This window comes from Pteropus medius, unplaced genomic scaffold (assembly GCF_902729225.1).
Source record: "Pteropus medius unplaced genomic scaffold, Ma_sr-lr_union100, whole genome shotgun sequence".
Classification (NCBI taxonomy): Eukaryota; Metazoa; Chordata; class Mammalia; order Chiroptera; family Pteropodidae; genus Pteropus; species Pteropus medius.
The window spans coordinates 902,101-922,935 of NW_024344561.1; the positions used below are offsets into that span (position 1 = coordinate 902,101).

The 20,835-nt window shown below is 51.5% G+C and overlaps 2 protein-coding genes across 2 annotated transcripts in view; one reads left to right on the forward strand and one right to left on the reverse strand.

Annotated features, from left to right (window-relative positions):
- LOC120610869 (cAMP-specific 3',5'-cyclic phosphodiesterase 4A-like) overlaps window positions 1-2,054 on the reverse strand; it is a 28,257-nt gene extending 26,203 nt beyond the window's left edge. Inside the window, exon 1 of the mRNA XM_039873221.1 lies at window positions 1,854-2,054. The gene's annotated coding sequence lies outside the window, so the exon portion shown is untranslated. The remainder of the gene's footprint in view (window positions 1-1,853) is intronic.
- Window positions 2,055-3,280: 1,226 nt separating this feature from the next.
- On the forward strand, window positions 3,281-12,593 carry CDC37 (cell division cycle 37, HSP90 cochaperone). The gene is made up of 8 exons (XM_039873220.1): window positions 3,281-3,487; window positions 8,450-8,731; window positions 9,089-9,197; window positions 9,288-9,403; window positions 9,486-9,608; window positions 10,705-10,887; window positions 10,972-11,043; window positions 12,041-12,593. The coding sequence occupies exons 1-8, from the start codon at window positions 3,386-3,388 to the stop codon at window positions 12,191-12,193; spliced, it is 1,140 nt and encodes a 379-aa protein (XP_039729154.1). The 5' UTR covers window positions 3,281-3,385; the 3' UTR covers window positions 12,194-12,593.
- Window positions 12,594-20,835: the final 8,242 nt, after the last annotated feature.

Below are 20,835 nucleotides of genomic sequence, written 5' to 3' on the forward strand. Positions count from 1 at the left end.
ACCTCTGTGTGACTGATTTGAGTTTGTGTGTGTGTGTGTGTGGGGGGTATGTGCATGTGGATGCAACAGGAAGTAGCTTTTTACAGTGGTTAGAAATGTGAAATTTGGCTTCAAAGCTCTGCTGAGTCACTGACTAGCTATGTGGCCTCAAGTACATTATTTAGATTCTCAGTATAGAGTGTTAGCATGATTACATTTGTCTGGATTTGTGTGTGTGTGTGTGTGTATGTGTGTGTGTGTGTGTGTGTGTGTGTGATGTTTAAAGAGTAATTCAGCTCCTCCAGAAGGTCTTCCTGGATACCCAACCTGAAGTAGACCCTCATTTTTCTTTCTTGTCACAAACTATTTCCTTCACAGTCCTAATCACAATTTGCTGGTACGTATTTGTTTATGCTGTTTCTTTTGTTTTCCTCAATAATATCAGCTCCATGGGGACAGGGAATTTTGTTCTGATCATTGCTGTGTCTCCAGCACCCAGCACATAGTAGGCACTGAATACTTGTTGAATGGATGATGCAGGGCTACGTTTGTGGTATGGGGAGAGAGGTGGGTGCAGGCTGGGTATTGTGGATGCCTGGGCCCAAGCCTGTTCTCTACTCTCTTCCTTTCTCAGACGTTAACCATTCATTTAGCCATCCTCACTTTTATGAGAATGATGACACCTCATCAATTTCCTGTATCACCTTTGACAACATCTTTCCCTTCTCTGGGTCTTAGGGAATCACTCACCTCATTTGTAAAATGGGAGGATAGATGGATAAGCCTCCTTCCTGCTCTAAAGTGCTATGGAAATAGTCTTAATCTAATTCCCTCTTTAATTCATTCAACATTTATTGAGCGCCTACGGTGTACCAAGCACTGATCTGGACCTGGCCCTGCCCTCATGGAGTTGAAGTGCACATGGAAGGCAGATACAAACCAGAAATCTCATTTAATGTCCAGCAGCGCCCCCCACCCCCACCCTACAAGTCACTTTCTACACTTGATGGAATTTTTGTCTCCACGGTCTGAAATCACCGTGGGTATTTGTTTACACACTGACCTTGCTCCCTTACCAGTCTGGAGGATCAGCAGAGCAAGGACCTGGCTCATCTTGGTTGCTGCAGCCCCACGGCCTGGCTATAGTGCCCTGGCACATAGTAGGCACTTGGAAAATAGGTATGAAATGAGCTAAGAAATAAGTGATGGAACGAGGGTAGGCTTGCATGCATGAGTGTCACGGAAGCCTGAGTGTGTCATTCCCCACTTTGCAGATGGGGAAACTGAGGCTCAGAAAGGCAAAACCGATTGCTGGGTTTCACTGCGGCTAAGGGTGTGTAGCTGTGGGAGGCAGCAAAGGAAGTTTGGATAGTCCAGAGGAGCATTCCCAGTCCCCCAAACCCCACCCCCCACCCCAGCCTCACAGGTTCCAGAGACACAGCAAGTAATGTGCTGATGGGGTAAGCGGGGAGAGACCAAAGGACAGTACAAATCAACTCAGGGGGCTCTAACTCCAGAGTTGGAGAAGCTGTGCTGACGGGAGATTAGAAAGACTTGGCGCTGTTGGGAGAGCTTCCAGTGCCCTGTCTCCAATTCTGAGAGCTGGGGCTCCTCGGATTCCGTTTAACTGGGGCCGGGCAGCTCCAGTCTCGGAAGCCAGGGAGAGACACCCCTCCCCCGCTGCGTCTACCAGGGAATCCCCAGCATCCGGGGTCCTCCCCACACATCCCCCAGCCCGGAGGCAGGCTTGAAGCCTTCAAAGGGCATACCCGGGGACGGCATTCTTGGGGAGCGGGGGAACCCCTCCATCCTGGTACCCTCCCTCCGGGGCGCCGGGTCCTTCTCCCCACCGCAGCTCGCAGACAGAAACTTACCTTGTAGGGGACCTGGGGAGGGAATGCCCCGCCCTCTCCGGAGTGGGAGGGCGAAAGGGGACAGGGTGTCCAGACCCTTTGTTTGCTGCTGTGTGTGTATGTATGTGTGCGCGATTGTGAGACCCGCTGGGGTATGGGTTCGTGCGCGCGCGTGCTCGGGCCGTGACGGCCGCTGAGATGCCGGACTCCCCGGCCTGGAGGGGGAGGGGAAAAGGACCCGGGGACTTTCCCGCCCCCGCCCGCCCACTCGCAGGTTTGAATCAAGCTCAAGGTGGAGGGGCAGCAGCGGGCGGACCCTTATGTCTGGATGCTCCCACCCCCTCCCCGGGCCAGGGAATGTCCCCATCAGGAGACCTTTATTCCATTCTCTCCAGCCTCCTCCCTCCAAACAATCCCTCTGGGCGAGTCTGGAAAGGGGTGCCCCTTGCCTGAGTGGCTGAAGCTCCTCCCAACCCACCCGCCCCCTACGGAGCACTCTTTAATCTGAGATAATCCTGGCCCTAAACTGCAACACGGCCTTTTATCCCGGTATCAAAGCGTGGGTTGGGATTTACAAAAGTGTGTGTGGCTGGATCGTTGCCTAAACTCAGAATAGTGGAGTTCTTAGATCCTGGCCGATGAAGGGGTCACCAGAAGAAAGGGGAGGGGCTATGAGCAGTCCTGGAATACCACTAGGAGGAAAACTCCCATCTGCACTTCTATGGTCCACCCTCCACCACCACCATCCAGCGCGGGGCCGGGAGCACTGGCCGCTGGCTAGACATTAGCGACACCCAGCGTCCGCACGGAAGGACGCCGCGGACGGGAGCTCGAGAACGTTTGGGGGATCCGGGTGATTCCAGCGTGGGTATGTGCGCGGATCCCAGCTCAAGAGTGGTAGAATATGGACAAGGAAGCTGTAGTCCGAGCAGGGAAAATAAAAGCCCCCAAGTCAGGGCCACATCGCCACCACCTCTGACCTTCCAGGGCAGGGCCATATCCCTCCTCCACTAAGACCTTCCCGGGGCAGGATCCTGCACCCCTCGTACTGGGAAGTTTCTCAGTCCACACACCCGTCCCTAGCGTAGCGTTAGGTCCCAATTCACAAGGAGCAGGGGGCGGGTCTCCTCCCGAGGCCCCGCCCCTGCAGTGGGTTCGGGCTTATGTCACTGCGGCGTGGCTAAGGGGACAATCCTCTTCCTCAGTCTCGCCAACTGCTCCCACCCCCGGCCGCTGCAAACTCCCACTGGCGGGCAGCGGGCTCGAGGTTGGAACGCCTGTTCGTATACCTCCAGGAGGTGCCTAGCGGGAACCCCGCGCGGGAAGAGGTGGGGTCTCGGCGGGAGTCTGGGGGGCCGGAACAGCTCGCAAGGGCCTTTAAGAGCTCGGTAGCTAGTGCCGCCGCCACGGTTGCTAGGGATGTGACGTCACGCGCGGGCAGGGTGTGCGCAACCAGGCGGAAGCGGAAGGGGCGGGGCTCCGCGGGCCGGGACTCCAGCGCTGCCAGCCGCCGCCGCCTTCAGATCAAGAGCGGGGTGGGCCACAGAGGCAAGATGGTGGACTACAGTGTGTGGGACCACATCGAGGTGTCTGACGATGAAGACGAGACGCACCCCAACATCGATACAGCCAGCCTCTTCCGCTGGCGGCACCAGGTAGAGCGCGCGCGCCCAGCCCCTTCCCCCTCCCCGAGACTTCAGTCTAAAGTTCTGATCCCTTATACTGCTAGGGACCCCGCCTTTGACACCTGGGATCCCCACTCCACAGTCTGGACTTTTAACATCGCCCAGGGTTCTTCGATTCACCTCCAGGACCCCAGAACTGTCGAGACCCTGAGTTTCTGCATGGAACTCCCATTTGACCCCTAGGGCACCTTCTTCGGAGTCTAGACTCTCAGGATAGGCTTTGGGGTGCCCCCTAGTCCCGTCTAGGACCTTCCACTTACACCCAGAACTCCGCCGCAGAGTCTGGACCCTGAACCTGTTCGGTACCCACTTCTGATCTTGGATATCTTATCGGCCGCTCCCCAGTCTCTAGAGTCCCCAATACTTTGAATCTTTTCTGCGATATGCTTCCCTGGGTCCTGAGGGTGATTCCTATTCTGAAATCCAGAAATCTCCCTCCTCCAAACATAACAAGAAACTCCGGCCTCCCCTGGGATTTCTGTTCCTGGCCTGGGACTGCCAACCCCTTCCCTATCAAGTAGACTAGGGCTTTCAGTCCCACCTAAAACTGGAGTTTTGGAATCCAGTTCCCCTCCAGACCGAACTACCAGCTCCGCCTGATGGAGCCTCCAATTCCGGCTGCTCTCCTCTACTGTAGACCCCATTTGCCATGACTCCAGGAAACCATACTCTCCTAGCTTCCGGTCCCGCCAGAGCCCCTGCCCCTACTTGGCATTGCAGACCCAGGCACCGCCCACACCCCAAGACTAGCTTCCTGTAGGAACCTCTGCCAGCATTGGAACACCTCATTGAAAGCCACCACGCCTTCCTCCTGACCCCAGCCTGGTCTGCAGTTCTGACACCCAGATTGTTCCTGCTCTCACCAAGAACTGTCTCCCAGCCTGATTCCCCATTCACTGCCCCTTTTATCTATTCGCCCCCAAATCCAGACCCCAGAATCCCAAGTCTAAGTGTCCTTCCACCTCTCTCCCTGTCCAGCTGTGCTCACAGACCAGCAGAACAGCTCTTAAAAGACCTAATGTTCTAACCTACTCCCCAAATTAGAGCTGCTGCCCCCACATATCTGTGCCTGTTATACTCTCAATCTAAGGGTGTGTACCTCTCAGAACCTTCCAGTTAGAAATACCTCACCCCACCCTCCATATGGAAATTACCACTCATTTATCCAGAAACTCCTAGAAGGACCCTTTCCCATCCTGCCAAGGCATTAGTCCCTACATTTGGTCCCGAATCCCATTTCTACCTATTCCTTAAAGCAGCAGTCTCTTGGGTAGTGTACCTGCTAGGCAAGCCACTTGTCATGTGTAACATTTATTATATTATAATATTATAATATTTATAAAATATAATATTTTATAATAAATGGTACACATGACAAGAAATAGAAGTTTTGGCACTTCTATTTCTTGTCATGTGTACCATTTATTATAAAATATTTAAGATCTCCACGAAGCTCTAAAAACTTCTTGGGAACACATTTCTGTCACATAAAGAGGTTAATCTATATTGCTTTTTGGAAACTGGTGCCCCTCTCCTGTAGCATGCTCCTCCCGCCTTGCCCTCTGCCCTCCTCACACAGAACCTTTTCACGTCCTGCCACTGAGAGCCAGGTGGCTGGAGTGAAGACAGGGGCCTCAGTGTCTCCGGCACTAGGCAAACTTGGGTTCTAGTCCCAGCCCTGCCTCCAAGACCACTGGAAGACTGAAATGAGATTAGGTCTGAGAAGAACCTTGCTCAGGGACTGGGAGGGGAGATGGGATTCGTAAAAAGTTAGCTTGGTGTACTTCTGAGCACAGGCCTGCCCACCTGCGTTCAGATCCTAGATTCTGAATCACTGACTTGCTACGTGACCTCCAGCAAGTTATTTGATCTCTCAGTGCCTCGGTTTCCCCTGACGGGAATATTAATAGTATCCATCCCATAGGGTTGTAAAGGTTACCTTATTTAATGTGCATAATGCTTTTGGGACGGCACCTGGCCTGTAATAAGCTCTCTGTAAACTTTAGCCACTATAATCATTATAATTTAGGTAGTTCACTCTCTTGGTAAAAACTAAAAATTCCAAAGGTTCCAGGAGGGGACAAGTGAGTCTTCTCAGCCCCAGCTCCTTGGCTCTCTTGCTCAGCCGCCACTGGTTTCTTGTGGCTCCTTTCAGTGAGCTGTGTCGCATCAAGATTCCGTGAGCCTCGGTTTCCCTATCTGTAAGGGAGGGGGGCAGTGACACTCGAGGGCCCAGTCCAGCCTGCTACAGCCCCTCCTGGAAGCGTAAAGCCCACGTGGGGCACGCAGCTGCCCCTACCAACTTCGGGAGGCTTTATTTAGCTTTGGCCTCCCTGGCAGCTGCTCAGAGGGCACCAGGAAGAACTCGGTGGCCGCCCAGCAGAAACCAGAAGGGTGGTAGTTTCCTGCTGCCACCGGAGGCCAGCTATGATGTTGACTCTAAAGAGCCCCTTGCAAGGTAGCGGGAAATCTCCCGGGCAACACAGGCCCTGTGGAAAAAGGGAGGTTGCAGAGGCCAGGGCTGTTTTCCTTACCTCGCCATGAGGCGAGGGCCTTTTTGACCCCCATCCACATGGGAAAAAGTGAGGCTCAGGATTAGTTGTGTCAGTCCTATGGGATACCAGAGAAGGGTCCAAGTCTCTTGACTCTTGCCCACTGTGTTTGCCTGGCCCTGTACTAGAACCTGGAGATACAGCCTCGAATAAGGCACAGAAGCGAGTTAGGCCATTCTTGTGGCAGCACCATGGCAGTGGTGATAACAGTAAAATAGTGCTGTGTTGCAAGCAATTGCTGTGGAGTATTTCATTTAGTCCTCATAGCAACCCTGTGAGGCCCCATTTCACAGAGGGGAAAACCAAGGCAGGGATGGGTTTAAGCAGCTTGGCCAAGGCCATGTCACCAGGGCTGGGTGTGTGTGATGATGTAATTACACCACTGCCAGTTAAGGAGCATTTACTCTGGGCCAGAAGTCAAACTAAGTACTCCAAGTACAGTTTCTTGTTTGAGCCCCAGAGTGTCACCCAGAGAGAGATCATCCCTGCGGACAGACAGTAATGACCATAGCCAGTGTGGGACTGATGTTCGCTGGGCGTCCACAGCCCTGGACCATCTGCTGTAATATAAAATCTTTGCTTCTCCCAGTGCAACCCTGTGAGGTCAGCGTTGTTGTCTGCATTTGACAGATGAGGAAACCAAGGTTCCGAGAGGTTAGGGGATCAACCCACAGACACCCAGGCAGTATGCAGTGACTGTGACCCCATGTCTAGGACCCTGAGGCTGTCCTCCAGCGTCTCATCATGTCATCCGATGATCACAGAGAGGCCTTTGGGACTCAGTGATGCTGGAGCAGGGGTACTTGGGGAAGACTCTGTCAAAATTAAGACTTGGGGGCAAAGCAGGTGGAGTAAGGGGAAGAGAGGTCTAGGTGGAACAGCACGTGCAGAGGCCAAGAGGCAAGAGAGAGCTGGTACATTTGGGGACCCACAAAGGCCAGCATCTGCCTGGGACCCAGAGTTGGGAGGGCAGGGCAGGACCCAACTCCCCACAGCACCATGGTGCCAGCTGGGCGGCCTGGAGTAGGGGTCACGGGTCTCATCTGAACCCAGAAACTCTAGAATGGGGCAGTAGGAAAAGCCGCAGTCAGATGTGTATGTTTCAAAGACTTCTGGCAGCTTCTGAGCCTGGATTGGGTGGAGGGGGCAGCAGTTGATGGCACCTCTCAGGGTTTAGTCAGTAGCTCTGAATTTAGCAAGCACTGCCAGGAACCGGGGGCACAGTGGAAGCAGATGTCTGGGGTGTAACATCCAGGATAGGGGGACAGGAAGCTGGTGGGCACCGAGCTTGGGCTCAGGAGGGCATACTAGCCTGAAAACAGCTGAGGGGCCTTGGCAGTGATCCAGGCCTAAGACTTTTAGTGGAGCGAATTGGAGAACCATCTAGAAGTGAAAACCATCAGGACTGGGTGGCAGAACAGGAAGGTAGAGCAGGTCCAGTGAGCAGGCCTCAGCTGGGGGCATCAGGTGGGGTGGGGTAAGGGGTGGCTTTGTTAAGGAAAAACACGACAGGAGACCGGGTTTTGGGGGGTAAAATGATAAGTTCAGTTTTGGGCATGGAGTTGGAGATGCCTGCAGGATTCCCAGACAGAGGTGGATTTGGGGAGTTGGTGCCCGAGCGTCACCGAGAGACACTTCGAGGAAGAGGGGAAGCCTGAGACCCTGGTGGGGGAGTGAGGCTTTTCTTTATTTATCCAGCAAGTTTTTCCTGAGCCCCTACTGTGTGCAAGTGTGAGTGTGACACAGCGAACAGATCCATCCCCACCTCTGTGGAGCCAATATCCTTGGAGAGTGACAGTGCCCAGAACGTGATAAATAACTGGATGTTAGCAGGAGACAAGTGCTGTGGAGGAAATAAAGCAGGATGAGAGTAAGGGGAGGTCCTGATCTTCAGTAGAGGGATCAAGGAAGAGGCTTCATCTCTAAGGCAACGTTTGTGACATTTAAGCCAAGATAGTAAGGATGTGAGGGAGGAAGCTACGGGGGCGAATCTGGGGAGAGCGTTCCAGGCTGCGGGAACAGCCAGTGCAAAGGCCCTGAGATTTGAAGTGGGTTCAAGAAAGGGTGAGGCAGCCAGTGTGGCCGGAGGAGGTGAGGACGCAGAGGTGCAAGGTAGATCATGCAGGGCCTGGTGGGCCACGGGAAGGACTTGGGCTTTTGCTCTGAGTGAGGCAGGTGCCACAGAGGCTTTTGAGCACAGAGGGACCTGGCCTGACTCGGGTGCACGCAGGTGCCTGTGGAGATGAGGGTAGAAGCTGGATGTCCAGGACACAGGTTGGTGCAGACATTCCTTGCAGCGCCCTGGGAGCCTTGGGCTGGGGTGGGGCTGGGGTCAAGGGGCCGACTGTTCCCCTGAGTGGTGGGCCAACTCTGCCCACAGGCCCGGGTAGAGCGCATGGAGCAGTTCCAGAAGGAGAAGGAGGAGCTGGACAGGGGCTGCCGTGAATGTAAGCGCAAGGTGGCCGAGTGCCAGCGGAAACTGAAGGAGCTGGAGGTGGCCGAGGGTGAGAGCAGCAAGGCGGAGCTGGAGCGGCTGCAGGCTGAGGCACAGCAGCTGCGCAGAGAGGAGCGGAACTGGGAGCAGAAGCTGGAGGAGATGCGCAAGAAGGAGAAGAGCATGCCATGGAACGTGGACACGCTCAGCAAAGACGGCTTCAGCAAGGTGTGCGGCAGCTGGTGGGGACTCTGCTGGCGAGGGCTCGGTGGCCAGTGGCAGGTTGGGGAGGAGGGAGAGGACTGCACAGGTCAGGGGAGGGACGGGTGTGGAGGTGGGAAGTGGAGGGAACAGGTGTAGGGGGCCGGGCGGATGAAGCACCCCATCGGTCCCCCTCTGATCTGCCCAAAGGCCCTAGTCCGAGGCCACATGTGCCACACCCACGCTCCCGCCACATTGATGTTCACAGCGCCGTCACCGCCTCCACCGTGGATGGGATGGGCGCTGCGGCCGCGGCCCACACGGCCATGTTCGAGGCTCTCCACGGCCTCGCCCCAGCCCACTCCCCCTCTTACCTCACCACAGAGCATGGTCAATACGAAGCCTGAGCAGGCGGAGGAGGAGTCGGAGGAGGTGAGGGAGCAGAAACACAAGACATTTGTGGAGAAGTATGAGAAACAGATCAAGCACTTTGGTAAGTTGGGTGCAGGCTGAGGGTGGGGTGTGTGTGAAGGGGACTGGCTCCTCTTCTGAGCCTTTCCAGCGCCTTGTCAACTCCTTGTAGGCATGCTCCGCCGCTGGGATGACAGTCAGAAGTACCTGTCAGACAACGTCCACCTGGTGTGCGAGGAGACAGCCAACTACCTGGTCATCTGGTGTATTGACCTAGAGGTGGAGGAGGTGAGTATAGCTGCCCTGGAACTGGGAAGGACTCTATTTTGCGGCTGCCACCGGTGACGCTGTGCCTCTTCTCCCTCTGCAGAAATGTGCACTCATGGAGCAGGTGGCCCACCAGACCATCGTCATGCAGTTCATCTTGGAGCTGGCCAAGAGCCTGAAGGTGGACCCCCGTGCCTGCTTCCGGCAGTTCTTCACAAAGATCAAGGTAGGGGCCCTGAGCTGTGCGGGCGGGGTGGTGGGTGGTCCTCCAGGAACCAGCCTGAGGTCCACTCGGGGAGGGGGAGGCGAACACATGAACACACAGTCCACTGGGACTCAGACCCTTGCGATCAGAACCTCCCACATCAGGAGAGGGCGGAGCCATGGAGATGAGAGGTGGGCTGCTCCCGGACAGATGTTGAAAGCTGCTGAGGGAGAGTCAAGGGCATCCCAGGTTTCTTGCCCTGAGCACCTAGAAGGATGGAGCTCCCCATGCTAAGCTGGGGAGACAGGGCAAGGCAGAATGAGGGGCTTGATCCAGAGCCTGGGTGTGGCTGTGTTGAGTTTGAGATGCCTATGAAAGTCCCTGCGTGAGGACATTGAGGAAGGGGGTGTCGGGGTCTGCAGTTCAGGGGGCTCGCAGGCAGGTGGTCATTAGCATACAGGCATAGCTCGTTTTACCGTGCTTCGCTTTGTTGCACTTCACAGATACTGTGTTTTTTACAAATTGAACGTTTGTGGCAACCATGTGCCGAGCAAGTCTATCGGCGCCATTTTTCCAACAGCATTTGCTCACTTTATATCTCTTTGTCACTTTTGGTAATTCTTTCAATATTTCAGACTTTTTCATTACTACTATATTTATGGTGATCTGTGATCGGTGATCTTTGGTGATACTAGGGCAAGACCCTCTACCAGCAAAAAGATTACAACTCGCCCAAGGCTCAGATGATGGTTAGCATTTTTTAACAATAAAGTATCTTTTAATTAAGGTATGTAATTTTTTTAGACATAACACTATTGCACACCTAACAGGCTACAATATAGTATAAAAGTAACTTTTAGATGCACTTAGGAACCAAACATTCATGTGACTCACTTGACTGTGATATTGGCTTTGCTGTGGTGGTCTGGACCCGAACCTGCGATATTTCTGAGATCTGCCTGATGGGAGGCGAAATGGAGCTGAGGGACAGAGACTAGGTGGTGCAGAGGAGAGGCCTGAGCCCCAGGGCATCTCTGAGGACCAGCAGCAGGAGGGTCCTGGGTCTCCCCACCCCCGCCTTGCCCGGTGAACCCTTCCCGTCTCCTGCTCCCCACAGACAGCGGATCGCCAGTACATGGAGGGCTTCAATGACGAGCTGGAGGCCTTCAAGGAGCGTGTGCGGGGCCGTGCCAAGCTGCGCATCGAGAAGGCTATGAAGGAGTATGAGGAGGAGGAGCGCCGGAAGCGGCTTGGCCCCGGCGGCCTGGACCCTGTGGAGGTCTACGAGTCCCTCCCTGAGGTGCGGAGCCCCACCCCCAGGCGGCGGCAGGCCCTCTAGGTCCTGGGGACCCAGGCCCTGACCCCCGGCCTTCTGCCCCTACAGGAACTCCAGAAATGCTTTGACGTGAAGGATGTACAGATGCTCCAAGATGCCATCAGCAAGATGGACCCCACCGTGAGTAGCCGTGCCTCAGGCCCACCCACCAGCCAGGCTGAGTGGCCAGGCCAGCAATGTGTGCCCTAGTCCTGCACCCTGTGTTGCTGGTAGAAGGGTCTCCTGGGCTTCTGGGAGGAATAAGGGAGGTCAAGTCACTGTTTGACTGGCACATGAGGCAGCCAGGCTTTCATGTCACATTTATTGAGCACCTATTGTGTGCCTGGCATCCAGATTGAGTGTCACTGTCACCGAAGGTCGTTTATGAGCACATCCAGCGCACCCTGCTGACCCCATCTTTGCCAGCGACTCAGCGACCCAAGGAGGGGGTCTTCCCAGCCTCAGTTACACCTCCACAGCAGTTTCTCTCTCGGTATTAACTGGCCAGTGCATGGAGAGGACTGGGCACGAGGCAGATGCTGGTGAAACTCAGCTGTCATTGTTATTAGGAGCAGTAATGGCACTGGGAGATGAGGACTTTGAGTCTCAATAGGGCTTGACCCTATTTCTGCTGGTTGGCCATATTGGTTTCCTCATCTGTAAGATGGATCCAGTCACAGGATCTGTTCTGGGGTTTCTAGAAAGTTCTGTGGGTAATGAGCATCTAGAGCAAGGGTCTTGAACTCTGGTTCTCAGGTTCGCTGCCTGTCTTTGGTATGCAGAGGCCGTGCTCTTTTATTTTCACATTGTCTGTGACTGACTGTGCTATAACCAACCATAGAGTTGAAGAGTAATGGGTTGAGTAGTTGTGACAAAGGCCATGCAGCCTGCAAACCAAAAGTATTTACTCTGGTCCTTTACAGAAACGTTTGCTGACCCTTCAGACCTGCATTATTTAATTCTGACTTAAAGTTAAGGAAAATTAAAAGTTCCATCCCTCACCTGCATTGGCTGCATTTGACGTACTTGACAGCTATGATCTAGAATAAACAGTAAACGGGTTTGAGTTTGCGTAGGGGACAGGCAGGCCACCAGGAGGTGACAGCCCAGCCTCACTCGCCCCCACTTCTCCCTGCAGGATGCGAAGTACCACATGCAGCGCTGCATCGACTCCGGCCTCTGGGTCCCCAACTCCAAGTCCAGTGAGGCCAAGGAGGGGGAGGAGGCGGGCCCTGGGGACCCCTTGCTGGAAGCCGTCAAGCCAGGCGAGGACAAGGATGTCAGCGCGTGACTCACCCCAGCCGCCGCCTGTCTGCCTGCAGGCTTCTGTGCACCCCTTTTCAGAAAATGAAAATAGATGCCATTGCTCCAGCTCCTGGCTTCCTCCACTTTCGCTGCTTCCCCCCAGCCCAGGGGACTGCCCCCCGTGCCCCGCCCTCCAGCATTCATCTAAGTCTTGCTTTGAGTCAAGGGGCTTCACTGCCTACAGCGACCCCATCAGCATTATGCCAAAGGCCCAGGGGTCCAGGAAGGGGCAGAGGTCGTCAGCCTGGTCCACAGGGGAGGGGGGAGGGTCCCCAGCTGAGGGGCCTGCTCCGGTTAATGTGGGCTCTGGTTCCACTGTTCGTCCGCTGTCTAGTCTTCTATATGGTAAACGGCAGTGATCTTCCAATAAAAGATTTCAGATGCTCCGCAGGGCCTCGCAAGGGCTGTTGGCACAGCTCTTCTCTTTGGCTTGTGGGGGTGAGGGGGCGGGACCTGGTGAGTGTTGGTGGCTGGGCCTATGACACCCGTGCTTTGCCCTCCGCCCTCTGGGCAACTCCTTTGCTCGCTCGGCACGTGCTGCCCCACTACGTGGAGCACTGTTCCATCACGGTTCCCACCTGCCTCTCAGTCTTCGGCTTATTCCTCCAAGTCCCCTTCCACCGCGTCTCACCTTCCACACGGGCAGCTGTGCCTCCACAATGGCTCTTCAGTCCTACCACTGCCCTTTGTCCTGTTGGCCTTCACCCTGGTCCAGGTCCCCATCACCTCTGGCTGCATAGCCGCCCCACACCAGACCCCAACAGGCAGCAGCCAGAGGTTGGTCGTGAATGCTCAGTCGGGGCACATGCCTCCCTCAGGGCAGAAGCCAAAAGCCTTCCCTAGGCTCACTGGGCCCCACACCATCTGCCCCGTCACCTCCCTGCCCTCATCTCATGTCCTCCACCAGCTCTTCCTCTCTCCCACTCCCTCTTGGCCGATCCGCAAGCACTTGAAATTTCTATTTAGCAGTGGGTTTGGGCGCTCAGCTCCAGTGTACCCCTCTATGATGAGAGTAATGGTAGTTCCTTCTTCCCGGGGTTGTGATGAAGGGAGATGATGCTACAGGCAAGCAGGCACCTGGCACTACGATGCTCAGCATGTGGGCTTTGGCGTGTTCCTGTCTGCCCAAACACCCTTCTCTGCAGTCCTTGAGTGAGGCTCCTTTAAAAAGGTAATGAAATATTTGGGGCCTGGGAAAGGCCTTAAAGACTAATACAGTGAGCAAGGACACATCAGCTTGACATGAAATATCAACAAACCAATGAAGCCCTCTGCCCACACCTGGGGGGTACCACCCCCAGCAGCTGCTTGTCACTGAGACCAGAGCTCAGTGCCACCTCCTCCCAGAGACCCCCTGCCCCACCTTCTGAGCTGCCCTGCCCAGCCAGGCAGCTTGCCTCACCTACCCAAGTGCCTGGTTTTGCTGACCTGTGTATTGTCTCCCCTACCCTGTGAGCACCACCAGGGCACAAACCTCGTCTTTCCTGGTCCCGAGATGTCTGCAATGCCCACAAGGGGTCCTGGCACACGGTAGGTCCTAAGTAAACATTTGCCAAAGCTGATCACCACTGGCAATAGTGAACTGCAAACCAGAGGGCACCACCTAATGCTTTTTATATGGATAAAAAAGGCAGGTGGGGGACCTGGAAGAAGCGGGGAGACAGTCCTAAGGCCCTGGATAAACCTTGCCCATCCGGGATCCATCCAAGACTGTCAACTTCTTAATTCTTTATTGTAAAAACTTTCGAAGATAATTCCTATTACAGATTTTTCCTTTTGCCTCAGGCTCTGCTATAACTCAGCACTGTTACTGATTGTTTACTTAAACTTTACATTTTGTTTATCATGGACTTTTGGACTTTTTTCATGTTGTTCGTTTTAAAAATATTGCATTAAAGTATTTATCTTGGTTACTGAGTTTATTGACGCCCTCTTTGCTTTCATGCCTCACCTGCCTCACCCTAGCTCTGGACCTGGTAGGACACAGGATTTAAAACCTCAAATGCTATTAAGGGATACACACTGAAACCGATCCCTCTGTGCTCCTTCACCCAGCAGGTTCCCTGCCCCCAACCACTGGAACCCACTATCTCTGGTTTGTGACTCCTTCCAGGGGTTCTTTTTGTAAAATCAAATATATTCTTATCCCTTCCCCTTCTTTTTACACAAAATGTAGCCCACTCTGAAATCTGAAACGCATCTCACTTTTTCACTAAACAATATGGACTGCAGATCTTTCCTTATCCGTCCATCACCGCCATCAGCCCTTCCTCATTCTTTCTCCCCGGTGTAGAAAGCTCCTGCGTATGCACATGCCAGCGTCTATGTCACCAGCCCTTTTTGAGAAACACTTGGGTTTTTTCAATCTTTTTTCTAGCAATGACATGAGTAACGCCCTGTGTACCATTTCCCATGACCACAGGCTTCCCACTTGTAAGAAAGATTCCCAGAAGCAGGACTGTCTAGTAGGAAACAGAATCCACTCAGAAGTGTTTAACTGAACAAACCAATGAAGGGACTGGGGTCAGTGATGTGAGCGGGGTTGGGAAACCAATGGACGTATGTTGAGTGTATTGGTTTTCTATGGCTGCTGTAACAAATTGCCACAAACTTAACAGCTTCAACACAAATGTATTATCTTCTGCGGGCCAGAACTCTCTCCGGGCTAAAACAAAGACATTGGCCAGGCTGTGATCCTCTGGACACGATCGCTTCCTCACCTTTTCTGGATTCTAGAGGAGGCCTGTATTCCTAGGCTCCTGGCCCGTTCCTCCATCTTCAAGGATGGCAAAGATGTGTCAAGTCCTTGGATCATATCACTCTGACCTCTTTTTCTGCCTCCCCCTCCCACACTGAACCACCCTCGTGATTACATTGAGCCCCCCACCGCCACCCCGAGGCTCATCTCTGTATTTTAAGGTCAGCTGATTAGCATCCTTAATTCCATCTGCTGACCTGTGTATTGTCTCCCTTATGCTGTGAGCGTCACGAGAGTGCAAATCCAGTCTTTCTCGGTCCTGAGATACAGGGTCCTAAGTAAACATTAGCCAAAGCTGATCACCACCAGGGGGCAATAGTGAGCTGCAAACCAGAGGTTGCAACCCATCTCCAACCTGAATTATCCCTTGCTACACAGCATAATACATTCACAGGATTTTTGAGGATGGGGGCTGTTATTCTGCCAACCACAGTGAGGCACCTCAGAAGTAGCAACAGCAGAGAGCTGTTAAGTCCAAGGCTAAGGGGCGTGGGGAAGGAACAGCAGAACTAAGATCTAGAGCTCAGAAAGAGGTACTCCCTGCATAGTATGTGGCCGCAGGGAGACACCGCCACTGCTGGAACTGTGGCTGGGCCAGAAGGGAATGGGGGAGCAGATACCCCTTGTTCATTTGTCTCCCACCTCTGGTCTCCTGCCAGGCTTCCCCACTGGCAGAACCCATCAGAAGCCAGGACGTGGAAGCTGGGTGATAACAACTTGCTTTTTCTTTGGTCACAGAAGGGAGCCCTCAATCCACAGCTGCTCAAGGGCAAAAAATATTTGGGGCTCCTGCTGGGTGCCTGGAATAGTGCTGCGTGCTGGGAATAGCTTAGAACAAGTTAGACTCCACACCCAATACCCCTTACCTGATCGACTTCTTTCATCCTTAGCACTTACCACCTTCCAACATACCATAAATCACACTTGTTAGTATTTATCTGGATTATGTCAGCTCCTTCAAGGCAGGGATTTTGTGTTTTATTCACGGCTAAATCCCCAGGGCCTAGAACACAGCACACAGAAGGCATTTCACAAGTCTTTTTTTTTAAATAGTGGTAAAATGTTCATATCATACAATTGATCATTTTAACCATTTTTAGGTATACGATCCAGTGGCATTAAGTCCAAGAAACTCTGTACCCATTAAACATTCACTTCCTATTTATAAAATGATTTCATGTCTGGTTTATTTCACTTAGCATAATGTTTTCACAGTTCATTTATGGAGTAGTGTATGTCAGAATTTCACTCCTTTTTAAAACCGAGTAATATTCCACTGTATGGATGCATCGCATTTTGTTTATCCATTCATCCATCGACGGGCACTTGAGCTGCTTCCATCTCTTAACTATTGCGAATTATGCTGCTATGAATATGAATGTGCAAGTATCTCTTTGAGTCCCTGATTTCTTTTGCGTACACACCCAGAAATGCAATTGCTGGATCATATAGCAATTCTACCTTTAACTTTTTGAGGAACCACTAAACTATAAGCGAGTTTTGAATTCAGTAATTTGGTGTCAGGGGTCCAGAGAGAGAATGAGGGCTTGTTCTCAAAACTCTTTTGTGCCTTTTCGATTTGGAACCGTGTGAATGAGTTACTTCTTAAAAATAAATTTTAAAATAATGTTAAAAAGAAAACGATAGTATGAGGATATTTCTTGGAGCCATGGAAACCACAAAATTGGAAACCATGTAACTGTCCATCCATGGGAGAGGGGACAAACAAATTGTAGCGTATCGATGTGTACAATGCTGCACAGCAGAACTGTGAAACTCAGTGAACTAGAGCGACTCGCATCAACACGGATGAAATTCAGGAACAGAAATGTGGACGGCATATCTCAGTTTTAAAAAAGGCAAACTCATCCATGTTTTACACTTATGCTAGTGAAGAATTTTTAATCCCATGAGAAAATGCTAAGGTGAATGTTAACTGCATAGGAAACAAAACTGTGTATTCAGTATGATGTCGTATTTCTGAAAATAAGATTTTATATACTTAAAAAAGAAAGAAATATGGATGGAGCAAGCAAGTTACAGAGTCCAGCAGATGAGTAGGAACTGCATAAAGTTCAAGGACAGGCTTTCTCTCTGGGCCTTTGCCTCCGCAGTTCCCCTTGACATCCATGTGGCTTCACCTCAGGACAGAAAGACAGTCCCAGGCCACCCAACCTCAAATGGCATCTCATCTCCTGTCTTTGCTTTTTCCATATTGTGTCCCCATCTACTACACTATGTATCTTATTTACCCTTTTTCTCAGCTGTCTACCCATCTAGAATGTCCATATCACAAGGAATTTTATCCATTCTCTTCTCTGCTCTGTCACCAGGGCCTTGAGCAGGGCCATGTACACCATCAGTGCTCAAGAGATGTGTACTTATTGACCAAATGGAAAGCAGTCTTCCTCTGCACAGAGAGCAGGAATGGACAACACCCACTGACAGCCAGCTGCTCCCTCGGGGGATATAAGGAGAGAGTGAAACTCAAAGATTCTCCCTGGTATTTACTCTGTTACATTTTTCTACCTGAGTGGATGGCACACTGGTGATTTCCTTTTAAAATTTAAAAAGTTCAGATATAATTGACATAGAACATTAGATTAGTTTTAACTGCACGACGTAATGCTTTCGTTTTTGTATGTATTACAAAATTATTACCACAATAAGTCTAGCTAACATCTATCACTACACATAGTTACAAAAAATTTTTTTTCTTTTGGTGAGAACTGTTAAGATCACTCTCTTAGCAACTTTCAAATATACAACAGAGTATTACTTACTACAGTCACCATGCTATTCATTACATCCCCAGGACTTACCTATTTCATAACTGGAAGTTTGTACCTTTTGACCCCCTTCACCCATTTCACCCACCCCCACGCCTTTGACATTTTTTTACTTGTGGTAAAATACACATAACATAAATTTTCCACTTTAACCATTTTTAAGTGTCCAGTCGAGTGGCATTAGGTACATTCGCACCATTGTGCAACCATCACCACCATCCATCTTCAGAATGTTCTCATCTTCCCAAACTGAAACGCTGTCCCCATGGAACACTAAGACTCCTCTCCTTCCCCCAGCCCCTGGCACCCACACTGTCTATGTTCTGTCTCTATGAATCTGACTCCTCTAGGGACCACATATAAGTGGAATCACAGTATTTGTCCTTTTGTGTCTGGCTTCTTGCACTTAACATATTGTTTTCAAGGTTCATCCACATCGTAGCATGTGTCAGAATTTCATCCCTTGTTATGACTGAATAATATTCCATTGTATATATACACCACATATTGTTCGTTTGTTCATCTGTTGATGAACACTAGGTTGTTCCCACTTTTTGTGATGTTTTTATTTCCATGCATTTTCGATTGCCTGAAATGTTTCACACTAAAACGATTCTGCAAAATAGATCTATACGTAGCAGAAGTGACAGATGCCAAGAAATGTCATTAATTGAAAAAGATAGTAGCACACAGCCCACGCCAGGCTCTGTTCTAAGCTCTTTACATGCGATGCTTCCAAAGCACCTCTGAGTTCGGGACTCTGATTAGCCCCATTTTGCAGAGGCATAAACTGAGGCACAGCAAAATTAAGGGACCGTCCTGGATCACACAGTGGCTGGGCTGAGATCTGAATCCAGACCCTCTGGCTCTAGCCTTTATGTGTGTGATTCCTCTGTTTCCTCCTGACATCGGCACAAAATGTGCCATCTGCGCTGCTAATGGAGAATTTCTAGAGGCCATGTGTCCACACAGGTGCTCACGTGCCACCGGATGTGGAACTTCTTTGGAAGGGTTCCCTACCAACCTCTGGCTGCCTGGGGAAGGGGCTCATTGTTCCCCGAACCCTCCCATTCAAAAGGACACAAAGAGATTTTGTTTCTCATTCTCCAACTCCTGGCTTTCCCCTGGTCTGGTGGGAGCTCTGGGGAGGCCCCTCCCTGCAGGCCTCTGAAGTCTGGGGAATCCCCTCGTTCTAGCTTTCCCCTGAAAACCCACTGAGGAAGGGTGGCCAACTGGCCCAGTTTAACCAGACTGTCCCAATATTAACCTCAAAGTCCCCTATCTGGGAACCCCCTGCAGTCCTGGGCAAACCCTGACTGTTATTGAGGTGACCCGGCGAAGCCTTCTTGCTGGGCCCAAACCCAGTCTGTGTTGTAGGGGCAGCACATGAGCCTTCCCAGCAGCCTCCGGTGGACTCTACTTTCTTCAGCTTATCAAGGTGGAGGTGCTGGTCCCACTTTAAAAGAAACAGAGAATTCTAAGCGCCCAGCCCTGGGACCAACAACCGGGCTGGGACAATGTGAGCTATTGTTATAATTTGTCATTATTACTGGGATTATTACCATTATTGTTATTATTATCAGTCACCTCATCTGATATTTCTTGTCGGTCCTTCCTGAGGTAGTAGACACTCCACCATCTGTTGTGCCTCCAGGCCCAGCAGAGGCCTCCGGAGCTCCCCTGGGCCGGGTGTTAAAGAATCTGGCACCCTCAGCTTCTTGTGGCTGAGCCTCCAGTGTCAGAGAGGAAGCTGCGGCCGGAAGGATATAGCTGGGGCTTCCGCTTTGGACAGGACAGACAGTTCCCCAGGCCATTCACTCCACTAGCTTCTTGGCACCTACTGGGTGTCAGGCACAATTCCAAGTGCTGAGGACATGGTAGAGAACCAAGCAGAGCCCTCCCTCGTGGAGCTAACATTCTAGAATCGAAGTCAGGCATTAAAGTCAGTGCTCAGAGAAACTTCCAGTGAAATGTCAGGTTCTCATAAAGGCTGTGAGGAAAAAAGACGAGGGAACAGAGAGAGGGCTTTGCTGGCTCAGAATGAGGAGCTTCTGGAGAGTGATGAGGGTTTATTTCTTGGCCTGAGAAGCTGGTTTGTTTTACTATTATTGTTCTCTAAAACTGGGTTCACAGGCGAAGCCTATGAACTTTTTTTTTTTTTTTAGTGCATGAGAAAGGAAAACTGTTTCCCTACTCACAACACTTTTGACACACAGTGTGTGAGTTTTCCACACCAAGCAATTCCCTGGACACCAATGGGTGTGTTCTACAGTTCAGTTCAGTTCTGACACTAACTACCCAGAGTTAGCACAGATCCCACAGGATAAAGGCTCAGTCCCACAGGACTTCCCTCCTCTTTCAGCCTCCAGTCACAAGTCCCATGTTGTCATCTGTACTTTTGTTGATCGTTATAAATCAAGGGTTCCCTTAACCTCCTCAGGTTCCATAATTTGCTATAATGGCTCATGGAACTCAGGGAAACATTACAGAGGAAAAGTCAGATGAAGAGGTACACAGGGAGGGGGCTGGAAGGGTCCTGGGCACAGGAGCTTCTGTCCCCGTGAAGTTAGGGTTCATCACCCTTCCAACACATAGATGTGTTCACCAACCTAAAAGCTCCCTAAATACTGTTGTTTGGGGTTTTATAGAGGCTTCATTACATAGGCATGATAGATTAAATCAATGGATATTGGTGATTAACTCAATCTCCAGCCTCTCTCCTCTCCCTGGATATGGGGACGGGGGTGGGGCTGAAAGGTCCAACCTTCTAATCACATGGTTGGATCCTCTGAAAGTTACAAGGGTTCTAGAGGCTCTGTGCCAGGAACTGGGGATAAAGACCAAATATCTACATCTTATTACATCACAATATCACATATAGAAAGGCCAGTTTTCCTTCCGAGAAGGATATTTATGGGTTCAAAGTGCTCAGGCTCATCTCTGTGGGCTCATTATCCTCATTCTAAACCCCAGACACCCACTCCTCCCCACTCAGTGCCCTGACCTCAGCATAAGAGCCCACTGAGATTGTGCATTTAAATGGCTTCGCCATTCTGTAATCCATACAATCAGGCCTTAGGC